This window comes from Siniperca chuatsi, linkage group LG20 (genome assembly GCF_020085105.1).
Source record: "Siniperca chuatsi isolate FFG_IHB_CAS linkage group LG20, ASM2008510v1, whole genome shotgun sequence".
Taxonomy (NCBI): Eukaryota; Metazoa; Chordata; class Actinopteri; order Centrarchiformes; family Sinipercidae; genus Siniperca; species Siniperca chuatsi.
Genome location: NC_058061.1, coordinates 15,920,569 through 15,940,095, shown reverse-complemented (window position 1 = coordinate 15,940,095; position 19,527 = coordinate 15,920,569). Strand labels below are relative to the sequence as shown.

Below are 19,527 nucleotides of genomic sequence, written 5' to 3'. Positions count from 1 at the left end.
TTCTTTCACAATAAAGTTGAGTAACACTAGCCAAAGTTGCATTTAGCTACTTGTCAGCCATTGCAAAATCAACTGCCCTTTGGACAAAATAAGTGAACTCATCTAGAAAAATGACACAAGAAACTGACCTTTCCCACCGTGACACCTTCCTCCTGTAGTACTCCATCAGCTGCTCCGCCTGCAGCAGCCTCTCCTCTGGCCCCAGCACCGGAGTCTGGATGTTATACAGAGGGTGAGCAAACAGCCTCCCCAGCTTTGAGCCCCCACCAGTGGGTTCAGATGTGGTACCATCCAGGGGCGGCACAGAAGTCCAGTTGGAAAGCTGGGGGGTGGCGAGACCCCCGTGCCTGGGAAGGGTGAGGTTGTTGTGACCACATGAGCAAAAGTGTCCCGATCCTTGCCCCACGCTCCGTAGCTTTGGCAGGAGGATAAAGTAGAGGTCAGCGGAGAAGATGGCTGTGAGGGTCGCGGCTAAGAAGAGACGGTCTCTCCTCATCATTGAAACAGAGAGAGGAAAATGTAGAAAGAGAAAGCTGAAGAAAGTCCTGACTATGTGCTGCTCCAGAGAGTGCGAGGCATCACTTGTCGGCTGCCTCCAGTCTCTCACACTGTCAGCCAAGGTAGAGGCGAGAGGTAAGCAGTCAGAGGTTGGTCCAAGTCTCTTTCTCTTTTCTATCTGTGTGTTTCAGTCTGTTCCTTCCAGCCTCACTTCTTCTTCTTCTCCTCCTCCTCCTTCTCCTCCTCCTCCCTTGGCAGCGACTGAAGAGAGATCCAAGCTGAGAGCGAGCATGTGTTTGCAACAGTCACCGACAGTTTGGCTGCTTCCAGGGACCTGCTGCTCTGAGGACGGGAGAGAGTGAGAGTGTGCGTGTTTGTGTGTGTATGTGTGTGTGAGAGAGAGAGAGTGAGTGAGAGAGAGTAGGGAGGGGTGTGTGTGTACATTGTGGGTGTGTGTGTGCCCAGGCATGTAAACAAACATCAAATGACAGGTTAGTAGGTTGAGAGTGAGTGCAATGAGGGTGTAGAAAACACACACACACTCTCAGAGGGTTAAAGCAGAAAGAGGAAGATTGGCAGGAAGACTGTGAGTGTGCAAGTGTAGATTTACAGGTGTTTGTGTAAAAGTGTGTTAAGTGTGTGACTTGCCTGGACATCCCTTTTTTTCCAAGAAGGTGTGGTGACAAGATTGCCTTCCGTCTGTCATCTTCTAGTCCACTTTCACTCCTCCTTCATCTCATCAAATATCTCCTCCTCCCATCCTCTTCATGTCTTCCCTGTTTTAAACATTCATCCTCTTTGCTCCTCTGTCATCTTTTCTACCCCTCTCCTTTCTCCACTCTGTTTTGCTCCAGGCAAAAATTCCCTGCTGCAGTTCACATACATGAATCCTTCACTTCTCCCTGTCTCACGCTGATCTACAGAGAGACGCAAGTTCAGAGGAGGCAGCGCTGGAAAAAATACAAGTTCTTGCACAACTTCAAATGAGAAAACATGCAGGGAAAACTGACACCTCCCCTCGTTTACAGGCCACCTTTTCTTTACTCTCTCCTTCTCTGATTCCTGTGAAAACATACAGTGTATAAATTACGATCGCAGCTTGTTGCCTGTTTCGGTTCTAAAAGCCCTAAGCGGCTTTATACTGAAGCAATGAAGATCTCGCAGGGCATTTCCCAGCCTGCATCTGCGCTGTTGTTACTGTGGTATTTTGGAACATCTGTCGTCTGTGTGTGTGTGTGTGTGTGTGTGTGTTGGTATGTATGTGTGTGGAAGTCTGGCAAAATTACGCATCAATGTCTGGGAGTTGTTCTCCAGGGTGTTTTACTCTCTCTGAAGAGAAAACAGGCTGAGAGAAATTAGTGAAAGGAAGCTTTAACCTGCCATTTAGCCAGATTGTAGAAGAGCTTCTGTTTTGCCTCCACACATAAACACACACATACACAGAGAGAGAGACACACACACAGGCTAAGTGGGTGACTGCCTCCTATAAGGTTTCTTTTTCGAAGACCACAGCTACAAAAAAAGATGCTTTTGTTGTTCTTTTGACCCAAATCTATGATGTAAAAAATATCTGCTTTTAGACACGTGGAAGCCACATTTTTCACAACTGAATGAGATTTCCATTTTAAGTTTCTGTTCTGGTCTCTTGAAACTGTATTTTCAAATGGACTTTTAAGGCATAAATCCCTCAACTAAAGATCCCACTGTAGACCCTCAGGGACAACAAACTGAGAAATTTATGAATGTAATTTTGTTTTTATTCCACTGCACAAAAAAAAAAATAGGTAAAGCTATGTGCTTTTGGTTAAAAATTTTATCACTTCATATCAAACCATATGTGCTCATCAGTAGACAAAAGATATTTCTGACAACACATTTGGTGGAATTTAGTAATGCTGTGTTGTCTTACAGATGGAAAGAAAACAAGCAAAAATGGGGCATTGAATCTTGCATCACCAACTTGTGCAATTCGCATACCTGTGATGATGAGTACAGTGTGGGTAGCGTTGAGATAAATGGGTGTGATGGCTCAGATGTCTGTCTGTCTAGATCTTTGTATGAGTGACCCAGAAGTCTCAGATATCAGGAAATTTCACACGGCTGATAAAAGAACTACAACAATCAAGGTAATGTGAAGCTGCTGTTTCATACAAGGGAAACATGCATAGCTAAAATGATTTTAAAGCAGTAGTTCACCATTTTGGGAAATAACCTTAGCTTAGCTCAGTTTAGAATGAAGACGGAAAACAGGGGGAAACGGCAGGGGCAGTAACTTCCTGGGGTCTACACTGGTTGCATGGCAACCTTGCGGTGACAACAAGACTCTAAGAAGTGACTTGCCAAGAAATTGCACAGAACACAATAGCACATAACCCCCAATGTCCTTTATATGCCTCAGTTTTTGTAAGGATTAAACAAACAACAAACAATGTGTTAATTAGTGGGTTTTAGAGGTGCTGGTAGGCAGATTTGTTACCTTTGAAAAGCTGTTTCCAGTCTTTTTGCAAAGCTAAGCTAACCGTTGCTGGCTGTATCTCATATTTTGCATACAAGTGGCATCAATCTTCTCATCTAACTTCTCATCTAACTCTCAGTGTATTTCTCAAAATGCCAAAACTATTCCTTTAAAGTAGAGATGAGTATGAGATGGAGCAAACATCAGGAAATGTGAACAGAGTTTGGAATGAATCAAAAAGAATAAGAAAAAAGCTACATGCAAGAGAAAAGAAGGTGGGGAAAAACAGGTCATACTGTTTTCTGTGCTGCATATACTACACATATACTATACAATATAAGTCCCGTGCAGTGTATATCATAGGCTGTTTTAAAGTGGAAATATTACCAGCACAGTATCCATATGACATATTTAAACAGACATATTTAGTTTACAGTTTCACGACGACTTCATAAAATAAGAGGAAGGCAGAAAAACAGCAATCACATCTGCATCTTTGTTTATATATCTGACTGGACAGGTAGGAAGCTCACTTTTCCTTCCAGATGCTATGAGCTGAGCCTTTTGCTGCCAGTCAAACTCTGATACCGCACCCAGGGGATTGTGGGTAAATCCTCAGTGGAGGCTTCTCCTGGAAAAGGAATATGAGTAAAAAAGAGGGAAATGAAGAACAGACTTTTCAGCTTCAGGTTCAGAAAACAGTTTCATAAATGTGGAGCAGAGTTTACAGGGCAGCATCATCAAGGCATTTCTGACATTCTTCCTTCAACAAACATTTAAAGCAGTGGGATTAATCGATGGAAGTCTTTTTAACTTCCTTTCTGACCTCTCAGTGGTCAGTCCACATAAGTTGGCAACTACAGGAAAAGCCTCTTCTATATCTGGGCCACAAATGCACAGTGTGGCAGCACAACACACAATATAAAGGGATGAGGTCACAGTTGGGAGATGGCAACAGAGAGAGGATGAAGAAGCTCAACAGAGGGCGAGATCAAGAGAAAGATTTACAGCATTTAACACAAAACAAGAAAGGGAGGAAGTAGAAAAGACATGCATGCAAACACTCAAATGAAAGAAATCAGGTTTTTCCCATCAGATGTATCTAAAATAGAATGGCAGTATTCCTCTCTTCCTTCTTTTATTCCTCTTTCATTATCCCGTCCACTCAATCACTTCAGGCTGACCGTGGAGTGCTATAGCCACAGAGCCAGGACGAAAGGAAGTGGAACTGCGCCCTCACATTCCTCCAGAATTGATCGAGCCTTTTATAGTTGCGTGTGCTGACCAGTACTTTTATGCTGGCCACTAGTGGACGTCAACAAACCTAGACTACCACCGATGACATGAAACACTCCCACTATAGAGTATTTGTTAATACATTGAAAATAAATGGCACTGTCCAGAACTAAGTAGAGCACACTAGTAAGGTGGAAAGCTGATGAAATATAGTTTATTGATCGTTCAGCAGCAGCAATTAATTAGTGAGCTTTAGAGATTCTAGTAGGTGGGTTTTGTTAGCTTTGGACAGAGCCAGGCTAGCTGTTACCCCATTTCCAGTCTTTGTGCTAAGCTAAGCTAATTGGCTTCTGGCTGTAGCTTCATATTTACCGCACAAACATGAGAGTGGTATCGATCTTCTCATCTAACTGTTGGCAAAAAAGCAAATAAGCACATTTCCCAAAATGTCGAACTATTTCTTTAAGTTTGATTAGTTTATTTGCACAATTTTTGGCATTCTTTTTGAACAACAGTGCAATGAAAAAAAGGTGCAAAGAAAAAGAACGAAATAGATAAATTATTTGTTATTGCAGTCACTAGGCACCAAAAGAACATAAAGATCAGGTATTCATCAAGCCAGCAGGAGGAGGAGAGAAGGGAAAGGAGCAGTAATCAGTACAAAATTCACCTGCAGGACCAGAGTCTGATGGGGTGAAAAAAGCCAATCAGCAGTGATTGCTGTGGCGGATGTCATCAAACAGACGTCTCCTCTCTTGAAATGAAGCTACCGTCTGGCAAAAGTCCTCACACAGATACTGACACACACAGATGCGCAGACGATGGTTCGATGGATGGATGTGCGTGCACGGAGGGAAGGAAAGAAGACGATTGAGATGAGAATGACAAGTGTGTGTGAGCGGTTTAATCATTCACAGTGTTTACACTCATCAGCTGCTAATTGTGTGTTGGAGGTTACCATGGGTTGCTGAGGTTGCTCATGGTCATTCTCTGATGGGCTGGTGGATGACGCTAAAGAGGATGACAGGAGATGACATTAGTTAGTGTGTGTGTGTGTGTGTACATAACTGTCTGCCTGGGTGTGGTTGCTGAGAAAGCACAGCTAATCGCTTATTTTGGCAAGTTCTGAGTAACAGGCGGACAGTGAAAGGAAAGTGTAGGAAATGTCTACACACACACACACACACACACACACACACACACACACAAACCTTGAGCATTTGTGCACTTAAATTATTTTATTTTTTTTTTTAAATCTGGCTTGTGTCTCTGGAGCAGAACATTGCCCAAATGTTCCTGAGCTGAGCTCCAGACATCAGAGGAGGAGAATGTGAAGAATGCTCTGACTCTTCTCTTCATAACGTGGTGAAATTGGACATGATTTAATCAGAGTATCAGGTTTAATTAGCTTGGAAGGCCATCCTGACCTGGACGTCTATCCCCTTTCATGAGTATCTGCAGCAGCAGCTTCACACACCCACACACATGTGTAGAAGGATTCTGACGAAAGTGGTAATTACTAGAAGGTACATTCCCAGTGCACAGCCAAATGTGACTGGAGATGGCCTGGGTCAGGGAGAGGCCATGTGTGTGTGTGTGTGTGTGTGTTGTTTGCGCTAAATGGTTACCTTCAGAACATTTTTCCTGTGAAGTTTGACCCCTGTTGGTGGGGTTAGGTACTTGACTTTTGACCTTGCTGAGTCCCATTTCGTCACTTTCAGTCCTCTCCTCCGTGTCTTCTGTCAGTTTCTTTTGTGCTGTCCTATGGATGTCAGAACCAAAAGATATCTCTCTTTGCTGAAGGGAATTCACTTGTGCAAACACAAAGCTGTTTACTTTAGATGAGACAGGTTTCCCAATTTTGGTTCATGTCACTGAACTAGACAGGACTTAGATCAGTGATCTCTGTTGGATGGTATTTTGTCACAGAGTCTGATATCTATGTGAGTGTTTGTTGTTAGATTTGATTTAAACCAGAACTGTAGCTGTTCTCCATTTCTGTGGTGTAGTTGGCCTGCATTTGAGTACTCTCTGTGCTCCTTCTGTGTGTGTGTTTCTGTGAGCATGTGTGTGCATTTTAGGACTGCTCTATTGGGTAAATTAAAACTGACAGATCATAATTTCAATATGCAAGAGCTCAACTTCATTAATGTACAAGCTAATAATTGCCCACAGAGCAATTTTACACTGATTAGCTGTTTAAGGTGGAGTATGCGATTCTAATCCCCTACACATACAGTATTTTTAATCAAATTCAGCTAATATCTCCTCACGGTCCACTAGCTGTCCATTCAGTGTGTGCGCTGAAAAAAAATATGGTGTTTGTACACAGCCCTGGCTATTGTAATTCATTCTGAGGGAGGCATGAATGTCTGTACCAAATTTCAGGGCCTTCAACCAATAGAGATATTTCATTCTTTACCAAAGCCATAGGCCGACAGACAGATATTGCCATCTGTAGAGCCATACTGCTAACATGGCTAAAAAAATCTGAATTATACAACACTTGTATAATAGCTACAGCAGAGACGTTGAAATGTAGTGTAGTAGTGTAAATGTAGTGCTCTGTGGGTGGTTGACCAATCAGTAGCCACAGAGGCAGTGACAGACAGAGAGTGAGAAGAGTAGGGCAGAGAAGTTGATGCAAACAATATACATTCAATTCAACTGGGCTTTATTGGGAAACAGACTGCCAAAACATTGCCACTGCATGTGTGAAATAAAAACATAAACAGAAAAAATGTGCTACTAGAATATATACAGATAAGTAATATAATATAGTAATAATAATAATAATAATAATAATAATAATAGATAAGTAAGTGAAAACTACATAAACATTGCAACATTTTTCAATGTGTGTGTGTGTGTGTGTGTGTGTGTGTGTGTAGGTCATTCACTGTCCCTCAGGTTGTGGCATGTTGATACATATTGGGCAGCAAGATCTGCCCTGTCTCCTTCTCCTAGGAGTATTTTTTAATTTTGAGAGCTCATTTTGCTTTTTGAAATCTGAGATTACAGAGTTGAACTTGTTAAAGTAAATGTTCCTTATTTCACTGAATGTTAGAATGTTAGTTAGTCTCAGCACCAACTGAGGGGACTCTGACATGAGTGGACTCCATACTTTACTACCATACAGCGCAATGGGCTGGATGACACTATCAAATATTTTAAGCCAAATTTTAATTGGAATTTGGAAATTGTAAAATGTTCTCTTTAAATGTTGCATTTAGAGCTCCTCAAGCTTTTTCTTTTAGTGAATTCACTGCATGTTGAAACTCCCTGATGCTGTTATGGTTATACCAAGGTAGGTATAACTCATACAATGATATGATTATTAATGGTAAACTGGTATTTGTTCTCCTGACATCTAGGGTGTTTTTGAAAAATCATGACATTAGTTTTCTTCATATTTACTATAGGGCCCAGTTCTGACAGTACTTTTCTACTATGTCCAGCTGTTGCTGTCGTCCTTATTCAGTAGGAGACAGTAGAACAAGGTCATCAGCGGAAAACAGAGACTTTTCCTCTCTATCTAGGAGGGAGAGGCCAGGAGCAGCACATTGATCCAACTGAACAGCAAGTTAATTTAAATACACATTAAATAAAGTCGGGCTTAAATTGCAGCCCTGACAAACACCTCTTCTCTGGGTGAAGGATTCAGGATTCAGTTTGTTTGTCTCCAATTTTAACAGCAAACCTATTTTTCAAATACATTGATTTAACCAGACTTTTCCTCTCTTACTCTCTTCCTTAAACAAACATATTACCACAACCAATAATTTAAATTTCAATACAATGCTCCATCTTGTATGTCTTTAGTTATAAACTGCAAGAAGCCATCAGCAGCACGTCTTAACAAGAGTTAAACCATAACGTTAAACTATATAATGATTTTGCACCTCAGTCTTTCACTTCACTGCAGTTTTTCATCCGCTTAAATTAGGAGTATTCTCTCCTTTATGGTCCATGTTACCCAACATGTGACAGAAATACAGTCCAGCACACAGCAAAGTCCTGATGGGCCAAGCCAGAGTTTATGACCTTTAACCAAACTGAAGTTTCTATTAAAGACTCAAATGTCTGTGGAAACAACTAGGGAAGTTTCTTTTGGAGGAAGCACTGAACCATGATGTATTCCTCTGCACATTCTCTATATTAGATTTGGCAAAAAGCATTCAGGGATCACTGTTGACATCATTACTTGTTTGGACATGTCCCGTACACTCTACTATGTGTTGGCAGAACTGAATGATATAATCCCAAAAAGGCTGCCATGTTTACACACGTCATCTTCAAAATTTGGACTGTATAATCCAATATGCTTCTAGTATTGCTTTTAGTATTTATGGCCTCCAATGCACCAATCATGGGAGAGTTAGCACACCACTGAGTGACACAGAGATTCAATCTGTTAACTGTTAGTGGGTTCAGCAAATTTGTCAACTAAGAAAATACAGTTTTGTTAAAATTTTGGCATTTTTTGTTTCCCTACTAATGCAAATTTAGTTTCATGTATTTAGATATAATTTAGTCATGGATGCAATGCCTTTTCTAAGCTCCCTCTATGACTGTTTTTCATGTTTCCTATTATCTGACGTATGCTCTTGAGCTATACAAGTGCAAGAGAGACGAGCTCGTGAACCCCACCTCTGATAAGTAGCTGGGTCAGTGATATTCCACATCACTTCCTGTCCGAAAGAACCCACATGATCTCCGTCCTTCGTCCACAATCCAGCAGAGCCGTCAGCTGAGGCTGTGAGGATGAGCAATCTGTCAGCTACCTCGAAGACTTCCACACTCAGTAACGCTCTGTTATGAGCCTTCCAACACTGCAGCAGAGGAGGCCGCACACAAACTGTCTGTGTAGACAGAGAACACCTGTGTATCTATGGGGATATACAATACACACTTGTTTTTTTTATTCACACCAGCTCACACACACAAAGACATACACACGCCTTCTCACCTCGTGTTGGATGTCCAGTGCAAAGTGACAGATGTCCCAGATCTGAAGCCAGCCCATTGTGTCTCCAGAGACCAGGATGGTGTTTTTAGGCTGATCTGAGCTCAGGCTCAGCACACGCTCACCTGGCTGCTCTGGAGCGTAGAACTGTCCTGGAATGAGGAGGAAAAAAATGGAATTGTACTCATGCAGTTTTCCAAACATAAAGAAAGCAAGTAAAATGTAGATTTTCATTTTAACAATAGTCTTCTGCAGGTTTGGGTTCCTGAAGGTCTACAGAGAGAATGGCTGTTTAGCTCAGTTTCGTGCAAGCAAATCTATGTATAGTCAAATTTTGTGGCAATTTCAAGAATACTGTCTTGACTTAAATGACAAATGTACTTCTGAAACAAATTGCTACCCTTTAATGCTTTCATGTTATGTCACGCATCTCCCTATTATGTCACACTAACATTCCTCTCTGCTAGAAAAATGCATGGACACACAGGACCTATACACACACACACACACACACACACACATACACAAATGCACACTGTCATACACCCATGCATGCTTGCACACATATGCAGCGGTCACAGTGCATGAATCCCACACCACTAAACACAGATGGGATCTGGAAAGAGACATAGTTGTGGGCTGCCAGGAATGGTACCGGCAGGAGGCCAAGTCGACAGTTCAGCCTAACTGTCACTGCTCTGGCTGTTTGTAAATCCATCTTAAGGGAGGATCATTAAAAATGACAGCTGCTTGTCAACTGCTTTTACAGTTTGGTGCTTCCACTTCCCTCATAGTGTGAGAGTTCTATTTTAAATTCATGTCTTTTTACTTTTGCATCCAGTTCTTCTGAATGATACTTTCTGCATCTATCCGACCTCTCTCTTCTGTCCCACTCACCGTAAGTGTGCGTCTGTCCAGTGATGCTCCAAAAGCAGAGACAGCCAGCCTGTGATGAGACCAGGACACCTCTGTTCCTCAACTTTCTGTTGCCGGCCCGATGCTGCAGGAACAAGAGGCTGTCCACAGGGGGCACCACTCTAAATGCAAACAAGCAGGCAATAACAATGAATAACTTTGCACAGATAAAATGATGGCTTACGGAAAACATTAAGTTAGCTTACCATCCAAGTTAACCATTTCATTTAGGATGTTTGACTAGAAGTGACTTTATTGATGATGATATAGGTATTTATTGTGTTGTTTTTTTTGGTAGAATGATGTCGCCCAGTCCCCTGGACTCAGTAGTTGAAGAGGTATTCAGTGTAAACGTACCAATACAACAACGTAAAAATACTCCACTATTACTGATATATTATTATATATGACATTATTAGATTGGTAATACTGATGCTGCATTTTACTGTTGTAACTGGTTGAGCATAAAATGGAAATACTCAAGTAAAGTACAAGTACCTCAGACATTATTAAGTATTTATATGTAGTCATGTGTCATGTACAAACATGAACAAATCAAAGAATGATAGTGACCCATCAACGTCAGTTTGATCATGTCAAAACTTGTAAGATACATCGAGTTTCCTCACACCTGTTCAGTGGTGACTATGACATCATAAGTGTTGAGGAGGAAGGGAGGAGACAATCTTTGTCGTACTCAAAATGAGTTTGTATTATCATAACAGCAGTGCTTACCCTTCTGAGATTTACACATTTTTGTAAGACAATACACACACGATTTCTCACCCTCTCTGTGTCGGTCTCTTTAGGTGGAGCACTGGTCCTTGTGTCTCCAGCCTCCAGATAATGACGTCTCCATCATGGCTCGCCGTGGCAACGACCCCCAGAGCAGAGCACGGACATACAGCCAGGATGTCTGATTTGTGGACGCCGCTGGACTTCCACGACATGTCTGCTCTTACATACAAATCCTATGTGTACAGTATATACACAGATGTAAATATTTAACAACATCAATGCTTTGTATTGTGGTATTGATTATAAAACATTTGTATGCAGTATTGAAAATCACCAGTTTTAACAGTTTTGTGCCAACATAGGAAAGGTTTTCCAGAAAACACAAAGTACTATGTTGACTTCAGGCTCCCCTGTGTGCATGAGCTTGTTGCTTGAAATTGTGAAACTCTTTGCACATCACTTCCCACGTCACTGTGTGACAGTTTACAAATGGTCTGAAATCACATGTAATTGTTTGTGTTGCCTTCTGGAAAGCAGCTCTATTTCCTTCTCTGGTTTACTGATTTTGTTTACACCTCTCGGCTACAATGTTGTGGTCAGTTGTGTGTGTAAACGGATTACCTGGAAGCTCAGCATGGTGGACATTAGATAAATACTGGTGCAGATGTCTTGCATGGCACAGATGTCTTTGATCTCATCAGGTGCATGTGTAAATGTAATTTACGTCATTCGTTGATATCGTTTACTCCTAAAAAAAAAACATTCCTCGCATTTTCTTTTGCCTTAAAATGTTTTCTCAAAAGCCTGGCTCTGCTGACACAGGGGGCTTTACAATAAGAAACATTATAAGTGAGGAAAAACAGGATTGAGAATTTGCTGGACAAGCATGAATACTGAATGTTACTACTGTAATCTTGAAGGGATGAATCTAACCGCAGAGCAGCTGGTAGTTAAAGGCTGAGAGGTAAAATGTAATTTAAGGTGTGAAAATATGCACGTCGGCACACCCAAAATTTTGTCTCACGTTGCAGTTCATACTGGTGTTTATACTGGCACTGGCAATACTTGAACTTCATTTCTTGAGACCTGAGTGTCAGCATGTATAAATGTGCAGGTGGATGTGGTGAAGCTTTTTTATGCTCTGAAAAAAATTCTTTTTTGCTAGCAATAAAAAGACATAAGAGGTCTGATTTAAAGATATCACAGATTTAACTACGTATTTATTGGATAAGTTTTGTGCTACTATTGCAGGCTGAAAGTCTTCTTAAGCTCAAATTGTTGTCAGCATTCTTAAGAAAAACACAGTGTTTTAAGTCTGTACCAGATTAGTCACCATGGTGACAGCTGTTTGTGTGGGACTCATCATCCAGCATTCAACATCTGGGGAAGAACTTGTGGATGAGCAAAAGTGCGAAGGCTAAAACTTCTTGGCTTTTTGGTCATCAGTGAATGTGTGTGCTGCACTTCCCAGAATCACCTGTCAATCAAAAGCTTTTGTAATGTATTTAATGCTGTGAATTTGTGTTTCAGTAGGTGATGCTTCTTTCTTGTCCATCAAGTAATGATCTCTGTCGATGCTCACGCTAACTACACAGCTTTTTCTTCAGTTTTTCTAGATAAATGGATATTACTGATAGAAACATGACAAATTACTTCCTGTCCAGCAGAGCATTTTCCTCAAAAACACCTACCAGCCATGCACATAACAATGTGAGAATGTCTTACATTTTTATTTTATTTCACTTGTGTTGTTTTCTATGTCCAAATCACACTGAATGTTCTCTACACTACTTCAAGTTTGATATGTAAGGTACCCTGTGGAGGTTTTGACCACTAGTAGCACTATGGAGCAATGTTTTTATGATGATAAACAGGTCATGTGCCAAAAAATGCAGCAATGCGCCAAAACAAGCAAAGAAGACAATATATAAAACCAATGCAAGTTCCAAATTCTACAAAAAATGGGCTTTAAAGGAAGGAAATGCATTCAACACATTTATTGTTGTGTTAAGGATGGACATAATGCATTTCGGTGTGAAACGAATGTAAACATAATTACACAAAAAAGTAAAAGTAAGACCTGGAATACAATATAATAAGTTAAATTATTATTTTGTTGTATCAGTTAAAAGCAGAAAGTTAAAGAGTAACTTTGCCCCCTGAAAATCTTGTTTTTGCTGACCTCTAGGGGTTTCATTCCTCACTTTGTTGCAGTGATATACAGCTGTACTCCGGGACTCTGTGACATCACTGTTAAGCGGGGTTACAGGTGCAACAGATCACACTTGGGACCACATCCAAACACTGCTTTTCAGCCTGGCTCTATGTGAAACTACTGTGGATTATCAATTTCAAGCACCTTTAATTTTACCTTGGCAGCTGCAATGTCGTACTGAGCGACCAGCTGGCTCCACCCAACAGCCAGCAGCCGGTTGTCATGGAGACAGCTCAACCCGGTGATTTCAGAGTTGGTGACAGGCTCCAGTTTGTGCAAGTTAAGGCCGTTTAGTAAATTCCACACCTGCTCAGGGAACAAGAGGGTCTTCTCATTAATAAACTCTTTTTAACCATCTCATACATGTGAAATACATATGTACAGCAATTGTATCAAATTCACAGTATTTTTGTGCAAACTGAAAGTGAGAAGATTATAAGATTATTTATTGTGTTATTAAACCTTAATAGTGCCATTGCGAGCCCCAGTGATCAGTCTTCTGCGGGAAGAGTCTAGTGCCATGCAAGTCAGTTCATCTTCTCCATGAGCGTTTAAGATCTGAAGCCGCCTCTTCCCCGTCTCTACATCCCACAGAGACACAGATGAGTCGACGTGTCCAGTCACGACCTGTCTCAGAGAGGAGTTGTATAGAGCGCAGGAGAGGGCACTTTGAATTTTTGGTCCAGGTTCCCTTCCTTCATCCGTCAACCATCCGCCCCCTCCTCTTCTTGTTTCAGCCAGACTGAGCAGTGCCAGGTAATCTTTGCATCCCACCACTAAATGAGACTGTATCTGCTCAGGAAGAGGAGGGCTCAGCAACAGGAAGGGGAAGTTGCCGTGTTCTGGGATTCGACCTGGCTGCTGGCAGGGGAACTGCAGGCTGACGGTTTTCAGACAGTGATGGCTGGAAATGTCCCAAACCCTCAGCTCCTGACAAAGGAACAAACATCATTTCAGTAACTACAAAATAAACAAGCTTCATTGTGATATGTCATGATTCACAAAAAATCCCCAAAATGATTTCATATGATAAACAATAAGCAATATAAATTTACTTAGTTCTATATTTTAAGCTTCATCTTTAATGACTTACAGCATCTCTGGAGTAGCTGAAGATCTGCCCAACAGGTTGGTAGATCGCAACATCCAATACAGTGGTGTGGTGACCCAGCAGTTTGGCTACAGGATGTGTGGTCACAAATCGAGTCCACAGTCTGACGGTTCGGTCACTACCTCCTGTGACCATCAACTGCAGAGACGCGTTGTAGTCAAAACATTTAGCTCCCTGAAATGAGACAAAAAGACCAAGACGGTATACAGAATATGTTGAAAAATAAAGCATGCCCACTTCTATTAATTAAGTAAACTTAAACTTAGCTGGTCCCATTAGTTTGCACTGGGGAGGCTTCATTGTTAAAATTGTCCAGACAGTTAATTGCAGTATAAAATTAGCGAACCCGTTCAAAAAAGCCATTGTGAATAACAGGAAGCATCACCACCCAGTTTAATAATGTTTTGTGTGACAGTATTACTTCTTTTCTCCACAGTCAGTGGCAGTGTCTGCCTCTGCACGCTGGGCGGGAGTCAACTTTAGAAATAGTAACTTGACTCACATCTCATATTTGTTCTTCTAGATAAAACTGGCTTGGGATAATTCCCTGAATGAGTTATGTAATATAGCATTTGCCACGTAAGGACATTCACAATTTTACAGATTTGAATGGAGTGAAAGTTGATTTTTAAACCTTGACCCACCCAGTCAGGTCAGTGTCACCCAGACCAGAGTACTGTGACCCACACGTGTCCAACTGACCTCAAACAAAACTCATTACACTCCCTTCATGCTCTTTTACATTTTACTTTCTCATAATACTGTTTAAAGAGGAATATGTGTCAAGAAATATACTTCTGATGCATAAAAACATACTTTATATTAACGAGCACTAACCACAATAATATGCAGAGTTGTGATTTGAGGCCACAGTTTAATTTACTAATGAGAATACATAGCACATAATAACCTCCTATTCAACATCAGATCACGCAAAACCACACTGTGAAGTCAGTTACCTGCTTAAATTTCCAAATATAAGGCTCCTGCTTCAGTGTCACATTCATAAAGACCACAGAGGTGGTGTCACTTTCTGATGATGTCATGATGACGTTGGTGCTGGGCTCAAACATCACTCTGTTGATTGGTTCCTGGTGGATGTTGGGGACGTGACGGTAGGAGACCATGTTGCTGTGTTCACCGAGGTCCTGTTGTCATGATGGATAACAATAAATGTTTAAGTGGGTGTGTAAAATTGGAGTGTAATCAACATGTACTTGACATTGCTGCTATGCTGTTTACTACTGGGGCTTGCATGCCACATTTCTCTACAAGAACCAGAGATTAAGCTCAGTAATTAAATAGACCAAGCTTACTGGGAAAAAGATCCTCTGTGGACCGTTCTCTTTCTTGGACGGATTCTTGAAAAGACCTTTAGATAGGTTCAGGAACCACATGAGGTGGAGTCCTCCTTTTTCATCCCCCAGTAGCAGCAGAGAGGGTCGCTCTGGACACTTGAAGGGAAAAACCACATAGATTAAAGTGATTAATTTATTGCTTTCAGAGTGAATTTGTCCAGCTGGTCAGCAGAACACCTCAAAGCAGTAGTGGTCCTACCTGAACATCATGCCAGTAACAAAGAGCAGTCAGGACACTACGAAACCCTTGGAGCAATGATGAGACAAAGAGTTAACATTTGAAACTTTTTTTTTTTTTTCCCACAGTAACTGATTTTCATTAGTGACCAGCTCAGTTTAGTACAGTTTAGTACATGTTCAATCAAGTATACCAAACAGGTGAACATCCTCAAATACGCTGGCCGTGGAGACATTGACAAAGTGCAAGTCCCTGCAGTCAGTTACTATGGCAACCTTGTTGATGTTGCCCATATAAACAGCATCGGTGGTCCAGCCTCTGAATCTCCTCGTGTTGGCCACTTCCTCTGTTGGGTCTCCAGCAAGCTGGATTAAACAGGATTAAATATAAAAATCGTGAGTGTGTGTGTGTGTGTTGTACTTCCATGTGGATGTAAAAGTAGTACCATGATGTCACTCACCCCTAGACTTTTGAGGATGTGTAGGCTGCTGTTCCAGACAGTGATCTGACCCCCTTTACTGACACTAATATAGCGGAGTGGAGGAGGATGGGAAACAGCAACCACACGCACTGTTGGCTCCCGCTGCAGAGGAATGAGTACAAGTACAATTAATAAAAAAGGTTATTGGAGGAATAAAAGAGTTACTTTTAGAAAGAAAATATACAGAAGCAGAGTATAGAAAAGACAATGAACAAACCGAATGTGGAAAGATGGGTGGGGGATGCAGTTAGCAAACTTGTAACCCCACACGGATGCTGTAGGCAACTTTTGGAGCAATAAGTATCAAGATACTTCAGCCTTCATTATAGCTTTAGCACCTGTATTCAGTATCGTTTGTAGAAGTTTTATACTTATATAATAATAGAATTCATTAGTTAAAACCCATGTGAAGGAGTGGCCTGACTTTGATGAGCAATAAAGCTACTATAAAAAGAGATGAGCAGACAGCAATTCCCCTTCCAAAACCCCAACCACCACCATCCCCTATTGAATATTCACTCCAGTACTGTTCCAAGGTCAGATATCTAACCTGGGGACAATGAATAGACAAACAATTCTAATTTTTGGCTCTTTAACAAGCTGACAGATGCAATTGTTGGCTAACATGGCTAACATGTTAGCCAACAATTGCCTGCGTACACATACAGCAGACACAAAGCAACATTTTTTCACATCTGAGTCGTGTTTCTTCCCACCTGATGACTGTAAATCCAATATTCTCTTTCTTTTTTAGCCTTGTTTTGGTCTCTGAGGACAATATCTGGCTTTTTAGCTTGCTAACGCTGGATTTCACTAGCTAATTGCTATCTGTCTGTCTTTGGTGGTGGGCAGTTAGCTTAGTGTGTTAGCAAAGCTTTTCTGCTAAAAAACTTCTGCAGACCAGTATGCTGTTACTGCAGTAAACTTGTGGGACATAAAAAATGAGATAAAAGATCCTACAAAGCTCTGTAGAGCTGCGGTGATAACACTCACTATTGTCAAACTATTTGACCCTTTTCATATTAAATGTAGTCATGTAATTCATTGAGGTTGGTTGGGGTTAGGTAAAGGCTTGGTGCGGTTATGTTTAGTGTAAGAATGTTTTGTTTTATTACATTTATTTGTCAGGGACCAAGTACAATACAACATTAGCTAATTCATACAAACAGAAGAGGCACCTTGAGATTTAGCTATTATATATTAGCTTTCCATCTGCAGTCCCTGGGCAGGTAGACACAAGTGGGTGCAATCTGTCTCTACTCAAAACTACAGTGGGATCTATACTTGTCACTACATGATCTTTAATCATTTTGGTGCCCACATTAGGGCTTTTGGTGTATTTGGAGCATCCTTGCTCGATGCACCATTACGTCTCATTTGACCAGATTTAGACCCGTGGATTCCTACCTTATTGTGAGAGCAGTGTCTGATCTGTGGCTGGGAGTCCAGGAGAGCTGCTCTGGGGATGGAGGTGCGCTCTCTCTCAGTGTACTCCAAAAACAGGTAGGAACAAAGCTGCTGCCACTTCACCTGCGCGGTACAACTGATATCTACCTGGATATGGATCAGTTAAAAGACTCTCAGTGGCCCTACATCATCATCTGGAAGCCATCCTAAAACATTTATATGGCACACGGAGTTTTTGTGCTGTATTATACTGTATAATGGCCTGTAATGTACATAGCCTATGTGCTTTTCTTTTTTATCAGTACTTTCACAAAGATATCTCTTTATTTCTCCTTACCTCATTGAAGAATCTCTCAACCCATGTGTCCTCAATATCTGGACCGATCACAGACCTCAGAACCTCCTGAAACTCTTCAAACTTCATTCCACGCTCTTCATTTCCTCCTCTGTTCCTTCCACTCCTGGAAATCTGTGCTCCAGCTTTTGGACAGGTAAATGCATTTTTTAGGAGCTGCAGGTGCTCAGGGCTCAGTTTCTCTGCAGGACTGACTCCGCAGGCTGGATCACTGCAGAGGGGACCGCACAGCAATGGTCATAGGAAGGATTGAAGCCAGCTGAAGCCAAAGATCATTCAGGGACAATTTGGTATCTTAGCATCATGTTAGTACATTTTGACAGTTTATTAATTCCACCCAGTCACTGACATCTGGCTCACTGCAGAATGAATGCAGCGCTCCCAAGTGGCAGCACTGGGACAACACAATGCTGATTCAAAAAACTGTTTAAAAATCACATTATGAAGTCTTATATGATGCATATTCATCTGAAACATATGATGAGTAATAGAAATATATATAAACTGAACTTAATGTGTGTGCTTGGTAAATGTTGCAAATGGGGAATAAGTAATGGGGGAATAAGTTAGGTTTGGGGGATGTGTTCAAACGATCAAAGTTTTCCTCACCACCAGCAGCTCCTGTGTGGCCCTGTTGCTCAGGGAGACTACAAGCTGGAGCAATAAGTCACATGTCTCAGCATTGTGAGCTCTTTTCCTGGTCCATCAGGACATGCATGAGTGGTCCTTTACATCATACACGTCTCACATTCAACCACTGCTGATGGAACCGTAAAACAATTAAGTAATAAAAGTGCATTGAAAAAGGAGTGTAAAAGGCTGTTGTATCTGTAAGAGTTGGTGAAGCTGTGTGGGAGGGATGGAAGAAATCCTTGTCAGTGTCTGAGTGGAGAAAATATCTGAACCAGAGAGATGCAAATTATGCTATCTTCTATATATCACATACAAAATTGTATGATAATATTATGGAGGGATATTATGAGTTACAGCCTACATATGCACATGCAAAATTGACGAACAGGCTTTTGCATGCAGTAACACACACAGTTAATTAACAGTGATCAGTTATATTTATCAAGATCAGATAAATAAGCTAAAGAAAACTCACCAAAACCTGCTGTGTGGCACTTCTTTCTCATAAACCACCCATGGATTTTTGTTGTTTCGTAAGGTATCCATATTGATAACCTGAGCCTCACTGTTTAAACCCCTCTTTAAATTCTTCCAAACACCAGATCTACTCCATTTTTCAATGCTGATTTTTTCCCCAGATTGGTCAGTGTTTCAAGTTCTTTAGATCCAGATCCTGGTGACAAACAAAGATGCAGCAACCACAAGTTCCCCTCAAAAGCGTTGAGGCAAATCTGAGATTCTCACCATGCTCTGAGTCTCAGCACACAGCGGCCTTTGTTTCCATCCCCTCCCCTGTCTTTCAGGCAAAACTGATTTGCTCGAACAAAGCGTCTTGTCTCCAGACAGGGAAGGAATGTCCAGGTCCACGGATCAATAAGCCATCCGTCACGAGTGTTTGACCACTCTGAGAGGGGGAGAGTCATCACTGATGAGGAGACCGTGGAGAGATGAGAGTTTCCAAAATAACTGCAACTCCGCTGG

General features: G+C 41.4%; 2 protein-coding genes across 10 annotated transcripts in view; both read right to left on the bottom strand.

Moving 5' to 3' along the window:
• fam20a (FAM20A golgi associated secretory pathway pseudokinase) overlaps positions 1-835 on the bottom strand; it is a 10,575-nt gene extending 9,740 nt beyond the window's left edge. The window contains exon 1 of one of the 2 annotated variants that reach the window (XM_044179769.1): positions 129-835. In XM_044179769.1, coding sequence (XP_044035704.1) covers positions 129-499 — 371 coding nt within the window. In that variant the 5' untranslated portion in view covers positions 500-835. The remainder of the gene's footprint in view (positions 1-128) is intronic. The other variant, XM_044179770.1, reaches the window with a different exon arrangement.
• On the bottom strand, positions 718-19,527 carry LOC122868116 (WD repeat-containing protein 49). Of its 8 annotated transcripts, none has more exons than XR_006376043.1 (20): positions 19,022-19,527; positions 17,896-18,124; positions 17,559-17,705; positions 16,131-16,253; positions 15,864-16,035; positions 15,692-15,738; positions 15,451-15,588; positions 15,094-15,282; positions 14,117-14,308; positions 13,486-13,953; positions 13,180-13,329; positions 10,857-11,041; positions 10,053-10,192; positions 9,159-9,307; positions 8,840-9,078; positions 5,818-5,951; positions 5,148-5,200; positions 4,860-4,986; positions 3,487-3,584; positions 718-840 (listed from the first exon to the last, which is right to left on the bottom strand). XR_006376043.1 is itself a non-coding variant. In XM_044179763.1 (19 exons), the coding sequence occupies exons 2-18, from the start codon at positions 17,980-17,982 to the stop codon at positions 4,897-4,899; spliced, it is 2,703 nt and encodes a 900-aa protein (XP_044035698.1). In that variant the 5' UTR covers positions 17,983-18,172; positions 19,022-19,527; the 3' UTR covers positions 2,863-3,584; positions 4,860-4,896. The 8 variants fall into 8 exon arrangements, 5 of the variants coding, with proteins under 5 accessions (XP_044035698.1, XP_044035695.1, XP_044035697.1 ...); XR_006376041.1 differs by lacking the exon at positions 718-840 and adding an exon at positions 871-1,560; XR_006376042.1 differs by lacking the exon at positions 718-840 and adding an exon at positions 871-1,415.

Bases quoted from the DNA above. Each gene is read 5' to 3' on its own strand.
- LOC122868116 (XM_044179760.1), bottom strand. From the start codon at position 19,092: ATGGATACCTTACGAAACAACAAAAATCCATGGGTGGTTTATGAGAAA. The intron at 13,954-14,116 runs GTAAGTCATTAA...TTCCTTTGTCAG, and splicing joins TCAGCTACTCCAGAGATGCT to GAGCTGAGGGTTTGGGACAT. The intron at 5,952-8,839 runs GTGGGGTTCACG...TGACATCCATAG, and splicing joins GACCCAGCTACTTATCAGAG to GACAGCACAAAAGAAACTGA.